The sequence below is a fragment of the Triturus cristatus genome, chromosome 7 (assembly GCF_964204655.1).
Source record: "Triturus cristatus chromosome 7, aTriCri1.1, whole genome shotgun sequence".
NCBI lineage: Eukaryota > Metazoa > Chordata > Amphibia > Caudata > Salamandridae > Triturus > Triturus cristatus.
In genome coordinates, this window is record NC_140590.1 from 54394137 (window position 1) to 54406531 (window position 12395).

Here is a 12395-nt window from a genome sequence, read left to right on the forward strand (position 1 = left end):
GGGGAGGCGTATCTTTTTAGCGCATTCACAGGCTTGCAAGTCCTTGTAAATCTGGGAATGCGTCAAAAACGATGGGAGCTGCGTGGGAACACCCACTGCACTGCCCATGGCAGGCCTCCCTTGCGCAGAGTAAGGTAACACAGTGATTTGCACTACGTGGCCTTACTCCAGATTTCTGAAGCCATTCAAAGCCACGCGAAAACAAAATCTGAGTTCTAGTTTTGTGTTACACGTGTACCATGTTGCGTGGTGCAAGCATGACGCAAAGCCCTTATAAATATGCCCCTAAGTGACAACAGACAGGAAGCAGCAAGAGGACAGCAGGTCCCCGACAGAGGCCCAAGGGCAGGCCACACTCACAGCAAATACACTCAAATGGCTGGCAAGAGTCACTGACAGCTAGGAGGTCAAAGGTGGAGCTGCCACGGGCGTAACACAGGCCCCCGCATCCCCCGCAGTGCGGGGGGCCCCCGAGATGTAGGGGGCCCCCTCGGGACAGTACTTCTGCCTGTGCGCTCCGGAATAAATCCAGAGGGGGGCCCCTCCGTGTATATTGCAGGGGGGCCCTTGAACTTTCGTTACGCCACTGGGAGCTGCACTCATGAAAAGAAAGGAGGCATAAGGACTAACAAGACAAGAAGCAAAAGACATGCCTCACTCATTGACAAGAAAGAGAAAACCAGCAGTCATACTCACTGACAGGAAGGAGACACACTGAAAACACAGGGAGTAAAGGGCTCGCCACACTCTCTGAACACTCACTGACAGGAAATAGACATACTCACTGAAAACACAGGAGCAAGAGGCTAGCAATACTCACTGACAGGAAGGAGACACACTTAATGAAAACACAGGGAGTAAAGGGCTGACCACACTCATTGACAGGAAGGAGAGCTCAAAGGAAATAGACATACTCACTGAAAACATAGGAGCAAGGGGCTAGCAATACTCACAGGAAGGAGACACACAATGAAAAGACAGGTGCAAATGGCTAGCAATACTCACTGACAGGAAGGAGACACACTTAACGAAAACAGAGGGAGTAAAGGGCTGGCCACACTCACTGACAACAAGGAGAGTCAAGTGGGCCACTCTCACTGACAGGATATAGACATACATACATAGTGAAAGCACAGCAGCAAAGGGCTAGCAATTCTCAATAACAGGAAGGAGACACACTTAACAAAAACACAGGGAGTAACTTGCTGATACCTGGTCTCCAAAGGAATGAGGCAAGTTTACCAAAACAAAGTTTGAAAATACTGGCGGTAGTCACTGATATGAAAAAGGCAGAGTCACTGAGAACACTGTTGCAAAGTCATGGTCTTTCACCGTAACTCTGAGGCTGAAGTGGTCACCACAGAATGAAGGAACCCCTTGGCAGAAAAAGTCACCACTAGTGCTACATTTTTGGAGGGAGTGAGAGAGAGAGAGGGAGAAATAGTGAGAGAGAGAGAGAGGGGGGGATAGGGGGATGGAGAAACAGAGGAGAGAGAGGGAGAGGGGGAGGAGAAACAGAAGAATGAGAGGGAGAGAGAATATACATACACACACAGGCGTGGTGCCTCTCGATGCTCTATAATATATGTTTATTGTTATCCAGCGCGTTGGTATTCAATGTGCCGGCCTAGTGAGGATGAAAGGCAGTGTGTAGGCACCATGACTAGAATCTCTGAACATGAGGTCATTAAACACAGATCTCTGTGATGAACACATCAGCCTGTGGAGCCACCAGACAACTTAAAATACTGTTCGGGGTCAGCGAGCAGCCAGAACTACTATACCATCCGTGAGGAAGTCTTGACTGCTCAACCACAGCTACCACTGGCGAGTGAAGGAAACTCTGGGGCCAGGGCTAACCTGTGCAAGCAGCAGCCAGGGTTCTGGGACAGGGAGGAAGGAGGACAGTGCCTCGTGCTGATACTGCCCAGTACAGCCCCTTTGTCCCAGGACATGGAGAACACACTCGACAATCTCACCATTGGCATGGATGGCCAGGCTCACTGAAATAAAAGAAATAAGTGTTTACAGGAAGAGACACACTCAGTACAGGAAATAGAGAAAAGAATCATACAAAAATCCCTGGCAGAGAGACAAACTCGCTGGAACTGGAGAGGGGCAACAGGTTTATAGCTCTTAGTTGTACGATAGAGACGGACCCACTCACAACACAGATGGGCAATATGGTGGTAGCCGTCACTTGTATGGAGAAAGAGACTCACTGAAAATACAGAAGGAGGCAAGGCACTTCACCAGTCACTGCTACTGAAGAGGCAGGCTCACTGCAAACACAGGGTGGGAAAGTTCTGAGTTCTGACAGAGGTCACTGCTACAGAGAGAAGGACTCACTGAAAATGCAGAGTGGCAATCTGCTTATAGTAGTCACTGCTAGAAATAAGACAGACTCACAAAAGCAAAAAGAGTGGCCACTTGCTTACAGGAGATATTGCTAGGAAGGCGAGAAGCTCACTGAATACACAGTGTGCTGGCAGCAAGGGGCGCTAGAAAGCATACGTTCTTACTGAAAACAGAGAGGGTGCAGGCTCCTGATACCGGTCACTTCTTAGGAAACAGATTCGCTAAAACTGAGAGGTCAGACAGGCACTATGATCAGTGAGAGCTAGCGTGGTCATAGAACTCACTGGAAATGCAGCCATTGAAAGAAGAGGACCTGGACGGCTGAGAGAAGTGACTGCCACAAAGGGAGAGGTCTGACTGGAAAGAGAGAGGGAAGAGATGACATGTCACTGATAAGAAAGAGAAAGATTTACTGACACGAAGGAGAGCACTGACTGGAAGGAGAGAGGGAAGAGATGACACCTGTCACTGGTAAGGAAGAGAAAGACTCACTGACACAAAGGAGAGGGCTGACTGAAGAGAGAGAGAAAGAGAGCGAGAGAGAAGGCCTGATATCTGTCACTGAAAGAGAAAGACTCACTAACACGAAGGAGAGGTGTGACTGGAAAGAGAGAGGGAAAAGATGACACCTGTCACTGATTAGAAGAAGAAAGACTCACTGACATGAAGGAGAGGTCTGACTGGAAGGAGAGTGGCAAGAGATGACACCTGTCACTGATTAGAAAGAGAAAGACTCACTGACACGAAGGAGAGGTCTGACTAGAAAAAGAGAGGGAAGAGATGACACCTGTCACTGATAAGAAAGAGAAAGACTCACTGACACAAAGGAGAGGTCTGACTGGAAGGAGAGTGGCTAGAGATGACACCTGTCACTGATAAGAAAGAGAAAGACTCACTGACACGAAGGAGAGGGCTGACTGGAAAGAGAGAGGCAAGAGATGACACCTGTCACTGATTAGAAAGAGAGAGACTCACTGACACGAAGGAGAGGGCTGACTGGAAAGAGAGAGGCAAGAGATGACACCTGTCACTGATTAGAAAGAGAGAGACTCACTGACACGAAGGAGAGGTCTGACTGGAAAGAGAGAGGGAAGAGATGACATGTCACTGATAAGAAAGAGAAAGATTTACTGACACGAAGGAGAGGTCTGACTGGAAAGAGAGAGGGAAGAGATGACACCTGTCACTGATTAGAAAGAGAGAGACTCACTGACACGAAGGAGAGGGCTGACTGGAAAGAGAGAGGGAAGAGATGACACCTGTCACTGATTAGAAAGAGAGAGACTCACTGACACGAAGGAGGGGTCTGACTGGAAGGAGAGAGGGAAAAGATGACACCTGTCACTGATTAGAAAGAGAGAGACTCACTGACACGAAGGAGAGGGCTGACTGGAAGGAGAGAGGGAAGAGATGACACCTGTCACTGATAAGAAAGAGAGAGACTCACTGACACAAAGGAGAGGGCTGACTGGAAGGAGAGAGGCAAGAGATGACACCTGTCACTGATAAGAAAGAGAGAGACTCACTGACACGAAGGAGAGGGCTGACTGGAAGGAGAGAGGGAAGAGATGACACCTGTCACTGATTAGAAAGAGAAAGACTCACTAACACGAAGGAGGGGTAAAAGGTGCGAGGGGGAAAATGTTACGATTAACGAGCAAGGAAGCTGCCGCCGTTGGGGGTGTTGGGGGCGTTGGAGTGCGGTTGGTCAAGGGCTTACTTTGGGATGTGAGGTTACCCTCTTCTCTGATGGGGTGGTGAGTGCCCCTGGAAGTCAGTAATCCAGGGTACAGGGTTCCAGAAGTGCAGTCCTCTGGGAGAGCCACCAGGGTTGGATTGGTAAATTCCAGCTGTGGGCTGCTCTTTTGGCAGACTGCGGGCCGATTTGGGCCGTGTCTGGTGAGTTCAGATGTTGCCAGCGGCCCAGTGGGGCCCTGAGTGGCCTTTGTGGAGGAAGATGGGCGTCCATTACCTCCTTTTTATCAACGGACACAGGTGTCACTCCCTTTCTCTCGCTGGTGCAGCCAATTAATGTGTGCGTACTGACCGGTGCCAGCGGCCTGAGCAGAGGTGGCCTCCCTTGTTTCCAGATGTTTATAAAACTTCACCAAAGCAGAGTTTTACGGAAAGGCAATATGCAAATGTCGGCCACTCTTTTTCCAGCGTGCCTGGGCCGATTTCTAATGCCAATCCAACCCTGAGAACTACTGTCCTGGGTTCTGAAAATAAGGAAAGGGGGGCGCTCTGGTGCAGGGTTCTGACTTTTAACGAGAGGGAGCTGCTGTCCTCGATTCTGTGATTACAAAAGAGTGAGCTCCTGTCCTCGGGTCTGTAGTTAAACAAGGGGGAGCTGCCGTCCTCGGGTCTGTAGTTAAACAATAGGGAGCTCCTGTCCTCGGGGCTGTAGTTAAACAAGAGGGAGCTGCTCTCCTGTGTTCCTGATTTACACACGCGGGAGCTGCTGCCCTGTGTTCTTGAGTTACACAGGCGGGAGCTGCTGCCCTGTGTTCTTGAGTTACACAGGCGGGAGCTGCTGCCCTGTGTTCTTGAGTTACACAGGCGGGAGCTGCTCTCCAAAGTCCTGAAACTAAACCAGAGTTCAATGCTGTCGAAGGCTCTGAATTAAACAGGGTGTGCTGCTGTCCAGGGTCCTGAAGGTACAAAGAAGGGAGACGCTCTAGTCTAGGGCACTCAAATAAAATAAGAGGGCTGGGGTCCAGAGGTCTGAATATCCCCCAGAAGGGGCTGCTGTAGAGCTGTTCGTGTTCTGGAGTTTAAAGAAGAATAAGCTGCTGTCCTTGGTTCTGGAGTAAAACCAGAGGGGGCTGCTATGCTCGGGGTGGTCTGGAGTAGAGTAGAGGGGGCTGCTGTTCTTTGGAGGTCTGGAGATAAACCAGAGGGGGTTGCTGTCCCTTGGGGGACTGTAGTTGAACCGGAGGGGCTGCTGTTCTCGATTCTGAGGTTAAATATGGGGGGCGCTATTCTCTGCTCTGGAGTTAAAGAAGAGAGTGCTGCTGTTCTTGGTTCTGAAATTAAACACGAGACAGCTACTGTCCAGGATTCAGACATTAACTGCGGAAGATGCTCTCCGTGGTCCTAAAATTGACCAAGAGACAACTGCTGTCCAAGGTCCTGAAAATTAAACTCGCATAAACTGCTGTCCGAGTTTTGAAAAAAACCAAGAGGGAGCTGCTGTCCTCGGGTCTGGAGGTAAACAAGAGGGAGCTGCTGTCCACGGGTTTGATGTTAAATACGAGGGGAGCTACTGTCCAGGGTCCTGAAATTAAACACGCATGGACTGATGTCCCGAGTTTTGAAAACAAACAAGTGGGAGCTGCTGTCATCGGGTCTGGACTTACACAAGAAGGAGCTGCTGTCCTCTGGTCTGGAGGCAAACAAGAGGGAGCTGCTGTCCACAGGTTTGGAGTTAAATACGAGGAGAGCTGCTGTCCAGGGTCCTGAAATTAAACACGAATGGACTGATGTCCCGAGTTTTGAAAAAAAACAAGTGGGAGCTGCTGTCCTCGGGTCTGGAGTTAAGGAGCGGCTGTCCTCGGGTCTGTAGTGAAACAAGAGGGAGCGGCTGTAACAAGGGGGAGCTGTTGTCCTCGGGTCTGGAGTTAAAAAAAGAGGGAGCTTCTGTCCTCGATTCTAGAGTTAAAAGGGGAAGCTGCTGTCCAGGGTCCTGAAATTAAATATATATATATATATCTATATATATATATATATATATATATATATATACACTGATGTCCCGAGGTTGAAAACAAACCAGGGGGGCTACGGTTCAGGGATGGTCTGTCGTTAAGCGGCGGGGGGGGGGGGGGGGGGGCTACTGTCCTCGGATGGTCTGTAGTTAATCCAGAGGGGGCTGTTGTTCTATGTTTTAGATCAGATTGGGTGCATTCGGAGTTGCGAAATGAGACAAGAGGCCTGTCTTGCAGAGGTCGACTGGCCTAAATGGAGGCACTCAAAGGAGGGGGGGGGCACTCCTGGGTGCCAAAGGTCAAGGGTAAAAGTGGCATGCAGTAATAGCAATAACAACAATTATACACGGACCACATCCTGAATTATTCCCCGCCCGGGTGTCTACAGGCTTCCACTGCACGGGGGTGCCCCCCCTCCCCCCATCTGGGGTTGTGGGTGGTGGGGGAGGGGCTGGGAGCGGAATAACAAGAAGTACAAATCGCCGTCCTTCCTGTTAATGAAGACGAAGTGAGACGCTCCTTCGGCTCGCCAGCGAACCGCCCCCCACCCCCTTTTTAGCCTCAAACCCTTCTCAGCTCTTTAAGCAGCCCGGCGAGGAAGGGGAGGGTGTCTTCCGAGGCTCCTTATTCCAGGTCTGGGGGGTGAATAGATAAATAAGTCATTCCCCCACCACACTCCAGTGTAAAGATTCCTCCGGCAGGGCCCTCCGCGGCCTATCCCCCCCCCCCCCCCCGTCCCATCTGCCACGAATGAGGATTATTGGGGGGTTCGGCGCTCTCAGGTGACCTGGAGCCGGAGGGTAGGAGATGGGGGCAGCACCGGGCAAAGTACCAGCGCCTCCTTCTTCCCCTTCGGGGGGGAGGGGGCGAGTAGCGCCTAGACAAAATAACTGTGGAAGAGGCAGACCCGTGTGCAGCCGGGGAGGCAGCCGGGAACTGGGGGCTGCAGACTCGGCACGGGGGTCTGGAGAGAGGGGCGTGAGGTAAGGACAGTCGGGAACTGGGGTCTGCAGAACCCGCATGAAGGTCTGGAGAGAGGGGCATGAGGTAAGGACAGCCAGGAACTGGGGGCTGCAGACTCCGCAAGGGGGTCCGGAGAGAGGGGCATGAGGTAAGGACAGTCGAGAACAGGGGGCGGCAGACTCCAAACGAAGGTCTGGGGTGAGAAGCCCCACTCCCCCCTGGGGCATTAGGTAAGAGAGGAAAAGGCCGGGAGCTGAGAGGACTTAGACACAGCACGGGGGGTGAGGACACTCACTGCCCCTAGGAGTGACGCGGGGGGGGGGGGGGGGGAGGGCGTACCTGCGAAGGCTTCGGACACTGCACATGACTTTTTTTAGGTCCCCACCCTGCAAGGCGGCAAAGGGGGGGGGGGGCATGGGTGTCGAACAGGATAAGTCCTAAGGCAGGCGGCTGCTGTGAGATGAGGGTCTGCGCGGGGATGAAGCTGTCCAACACAAAGTGGGGGGGAGCTCAGAAAGGGGGCTCTGCTCCCTCAGCAACAGCTGCTTTGCGCGGTAGGGTGTATATGCCACCTCTATTTAACGTATTGTTTCTGTTCTCTCTTGTTTCCTTTTGCCTCTATCCCCAAAACCCAAATCCCACCCGTCTGCTTTGACCTCCGCCCACTTCACCCTCCTAACTCCAAACTCCATAAACTTTAACAACTTTCCCATCACACCTTCGGCCTATCTCCTCTCCTCTCGTGGCTGCCCCGTGCGGACCCTCTGTGGGCATTGCCTCTCACTCACTCCCGCCTCCGTTCTCCCCTCTTTCTTCTGCACTCTACTCTCTCTCCCACTTGCCATCATGTGTTATCCCCCACCTCCCCTCGCCCCTCTTTCTTGATCTCACCTGGCCCCCTCTCTCGCTCTCACTCTCTCTCTGATCCATGTCCCACCTCTTCCTCCATGCCTCCCCTCTCTCATATTTCCCCACGCTCTCCGTCTCTCCGCCCTCTCCTATCACGATGCCCTCTTCTCTCCTTTACTGGGGAGTGGGGCGTTTCTCCAATCATGTTTCCTTCTCTCTTCTTATTTTCCCGCGCTTTCCCTCCCCGCTTTCTGTTTGTCCTTCCTCCTACGGCGCCCCCTCGCCCTTCCTTCCACTTCCTCGCCTTCGTGTCCCTTTCTCTCGCCCTTTTCTCTCTACCCCTCGCTCTTTGATACTTGCCTCTCCTTCTCTGTCTCTCTACTCCTCTCCTTCACGCCCCCTCTCCCCTCCCCGGTGTCACCTCCCCTCCTCTCTCCTTCCCTCCCTGCACCCTCGCAGGTGGGAGCCTGGACACCATGGACTGCAGCTGTGTCTCGGATCTGCTCCTGGCCCCCTCCATGCCGGCTCTCTGGACTCCAGGTACAGGCCTTTTATTTACAAACTACTCAGCACCGGTGAAGCTGGGGGGCTGGAGGGGGCTTGAGGGGGCTGTGGTGGACAGAGGCATGGGATGAGCTGTAGACATGTCTGTCGGAGTTTATTGTTTACTTATCTGCAAGAAGAAGAGGCATGCACGTGTGTATCTGGAAGATAGAGGGGCGAGAAATGACCCGGCAAGGGATGGAGGGCTGCAGAGGCAAGGACACAAAGAAGGAAGCCGAGAAAGAGAAGCGTAGAGAGGGGAGAAAGAACGGAGAGGAAAGACACATGGTAAAGGGATCGTGGACGAAAAAAGGAAAAGAAAGAACCCGAGGAGGGGGCGCTAAGAAGGAGGCAGAGTAAAGAAAAAGGACAGGTGTGGAGGAAGCAAAAGGAGGGTGGGAAAAGAAAGGGATGAAGAGACAATAAAACCAACGAAAGCACAAAAGAGAGAAAGACAACTATAGAAGAGACTGAATAATAAATAAAACGCAGAGTAAAAGAAGATAAAGAAAATGGACGGGGAGGGTTAGCGGGGATAGAAAAATGCGTGAAGAGACCCAAACAAAATTTAAGAAAGAGAAGGAAGATGCGATAAGAAATGCATACTAACGAGTAAAATAATACGAGGGAGGGTATGTGTGGTCGGGAAGGGGCGAGGAAGAGACAAGAAGACAAGAAAGGAAGACAGAAGGGGAGAGACACGCAAGGCACAGCTAGCCAGCTCCAGACAGGTGCGCGCGTGTCGGTGTGCGTGCGCGCGAGCTCTGTCACGTGACAACGGTAGTGACACCGCTGGAACTGCTTCTGTAGTAGAGTTACTCGGGGTTTGTTCTGAGACACCCAACAGCAGGGACAGGAGTCAACGAGAGAGGACGCAGCAATGACTTGAGAGAGAAGAGAGGAGGGATGGAGCGCACGAAGGAGGGGTGTAAGAGAGGGTAAGGAAAGAGTGACAGTGTGTGGGGCGACAAACATAGATAGAAAACAAAGTAGAACAAAGGTAACAATTAAAAAGAAATAAACAGGAAGGAAGAGTTAAAACTGAAGAGGGGTGACAAGAAAAAAGTGGTCGCAGGGGACAGTGGGTGCGCACGATTCACCCCGAGGTGTACTCGGGGCACCTGGGGGACTGTGGGCGTGCACTGGTCACCCCGAGCTGTACTAAGGGCACCTGAACCGGAAGGTGACAGTGGGCGTGCACGGGTCACCCCGGCGTGTACTCGGGTCACCAGAACCCGCCGGGGGGCAGTGGGAGTACACGGGTCACCCAGAGCTCTACTTGGGACACCTGAACCGGCGGGGGACAGTGGGTGCACGGTTCACCCCGAGGTGTACTCGGGGCACCTGGGGGACAGTGGGCGTGCACGGGTCACCCCGAGCTGTACTAGGGGCACCTGAACCTAAAGGTGACAGTGGCGTGCACGGGTCACCCCGAGGTGTACTCGGGTCACCAGAACCCGCGGGGGGTGGGGGGGCAGTGGGAGTACACGGGTCACCCAGAGCAGTACTCCGGACACCTGAACCGGCGGGTGACAGTGGGCGTGCACGCGTCACTCCGAGGTGTACTCGGGGCACCCGAACAGGCGGGGGACAGTGGATGTGCACGGGTCCGGCGTGCACCTGGGTCACGGGAGACACTCGCTACATGAGGCGCGCACGAGACACCGAAGCCTCTGAGAACATTCAGCTCAAGAGGCACCCGAGGCCTCTAGGGACACTCAGCACAAGAGGCACCGAGGCCTCTAGGGACACTCAGGACAAGAGGCTCCGAGGCCTCTAGGGACACTCAGGACAAGAGGCACCGAGGCCTCTAGGGACACTCAGCACAAGAGGCACCGAGGCCTCTAGGGACACTCAGGACAAGAGGCTCCGAGGCCTCTAGGGACACTCAGCACAAGAGGCACTGAGGCCTCTAGGGACACTCAGCACAAGAGGAACCAGAGGCCTCTAGGGACACTCAGCACAAGAGGCACGGAGGCCTCTAGGGACACTCAGCACAAGAGGCACGGAGGCCTCTAGGGACACTCAGGACAAGAGGTGCCCGAGGCCTCTAGGGACACTCACCACAAGAGGCACGGAGGCCTCTAGGGACACTTAGCACAAGAGGCACGGAGGCCTCTAGGGACTCTCAGCACAAGAGGAACCAGAGGCCTCTAGGGACACTCAGGACAAGAGGCGCCCGAGGCCTCTAGGGACACTCAGGAAAAGAAACGCCTGAGGCCTCTAGGGACACTCAGGACAAGAGGCACCGAGGCCTTTAGGGACACTCAGGACAAGAGGCACCGAGGCCTCTAGGGACACTTAGCACAAGAGGCACTGAGGCCTCTAGGGACACTCAGGAAAAGAAACGCCTGAGGCCTCCAGGGACACTCAGGACAAGAGGCACCGAGGCCTCTAGGGACACTCAGGACAAGAGGCACCGAGGCCTCTAGGGACACTCAGGACAAGAAACGCCTGAGGCCTCTAGGGACACTCAGGACAAGAGGCACCGAGGCCTCTAGGGACACTCAGGACAAGAGGCACCGAGGCCTCTAGGGACACTCAGGACAAGAAACGCCTGAGGCCTCTAGGGACACTCAGGACAAGAGGCACCGAGGCCTCTAGGGACACTCAGTACAAGAGGCACCGAGGCCTCTAGGGACAATCAGGACAAGAGGCACCGAGGCCTCTAGGGACACTCAGGAAAAGAAACGCCTGAGGCCTCTAGGGACACTCAGGACAAGAGGCACCGAGGCCTCTAGGGACACTCAGGACAAGAGGCACAGAGGCCTCTAGGGACACTCAGGACAAGAAACGCCTGAGGCCTCTAGGGACACTCAGGACAAGAGGCACGGAGGCCTCTAGGGACACTCAGGACAAGAAACGCCTGAGGCCTCTAGGGACACTCAGGACAAGAGGCCTCTAGGGACACTCAGTACAAGAGGCACCGAGGCCTCTAGGGACACTCAGGACAAGAAACGCCTGAGGCCTCTAGGGACACTCAGGACAAGAGGCACCGAGGCCTCTAGGGACACTCAGGAAAAGAAACGCCTGAGGCCTCCAGGGACACTCAGGACAAGAGGCACCGAGGCCTCTAGGGACACTCAGGATAAGAAACGCCTGAGGCCTCTAGGGACACTCAGGACAAGAGGCACCGAGGCCTCTAGGGACACTCAGGACAAGAAACGCCTGAGGCCTCTAGGGACACTCAGCACAAGAGGCACCCGAGGCCTCTAGGAACACTCAGCACAAGAGGTGCCCGAGGCCTCTAGGGACACTCAGGACAAGTGGCACCCGAGGCCTCTAGGGACACTCAGCACAAGAGGCACTGGAGGCCTCTAGGGACACTCAGAACAAGAGGCGCCCAAATCCTCTAGGGATACTCACGACACGAGGTGGCGAGGCCTCTAGGAACACTCCGCACAAGAAGCACCGGAGGCCTCTAGGGACACTCAGAACAAGAGGCATCGAAGGCCTCTAGGGACACTCAGAACAAGAGGCACCGGAGGCCTCTAGGGACACTCAGCACAAGAGGCACCGAGGCCTCTAGGGACACTTAGCACAAGAGGCACCGGAGGCCTCTAGGGACACTCAGCACAAGAGGCACCGAGGCCTCTAGGGACAAGAGGCACAAGAGGCCTCCAGGGACACTCAGCACAAGAGGCGCCTGAGGCTTCTAGGGACACTCAGCACAAGAGGCCTCTCGGAACACTCAGGACAAGAGGCGCCCAAGGCCTTCAGGGACACTCAGGACAAGAGGTGCCGAGGCCTCTAGGGACACTCAGCACAAGAGGCACCGAGGCCTCTAGAGACACTCAGCACAAGAGGCATCGAAGGCCTCTAGGGACACTCAGAACAAGAGGCACCGGAGGCCTCTAGGGACACTCAGCACAAGAGGCACCGAGGCCTCTAGGGACACTTAGCACAAGAGGCACCGAGGCCTCTAGGGACACTCAGCACAAGAGGCACCGAGGCCTCTAGGGACACTCAGCACAA

At 54.0% G+C, this 12395-nt stretch overlaps 1 protein-coding gene across 1 annotated transcript in view; it reads left to right on the forward strand.

Annotated features, from left to right (window-relative positions):
• ERFL (ETS repressor factor like) overlaps nt 1-12395 on the forward strand; it is a 378500-nt gene that overhangs the window by 297512 nt on the left and 68593 nt on the right. The window contains exon 3 of the mRNA XM_085614239.1: nt 8337-8417. Coding sequence (XP_085470365.1) covers nt 8354-8417 — 64 coding nt within the window. The 5' untranslated portion in view covers nt 8337-8353. The remainder of the gene's footprint in view (nt 1-8336; nt 8418-12395) is intronic.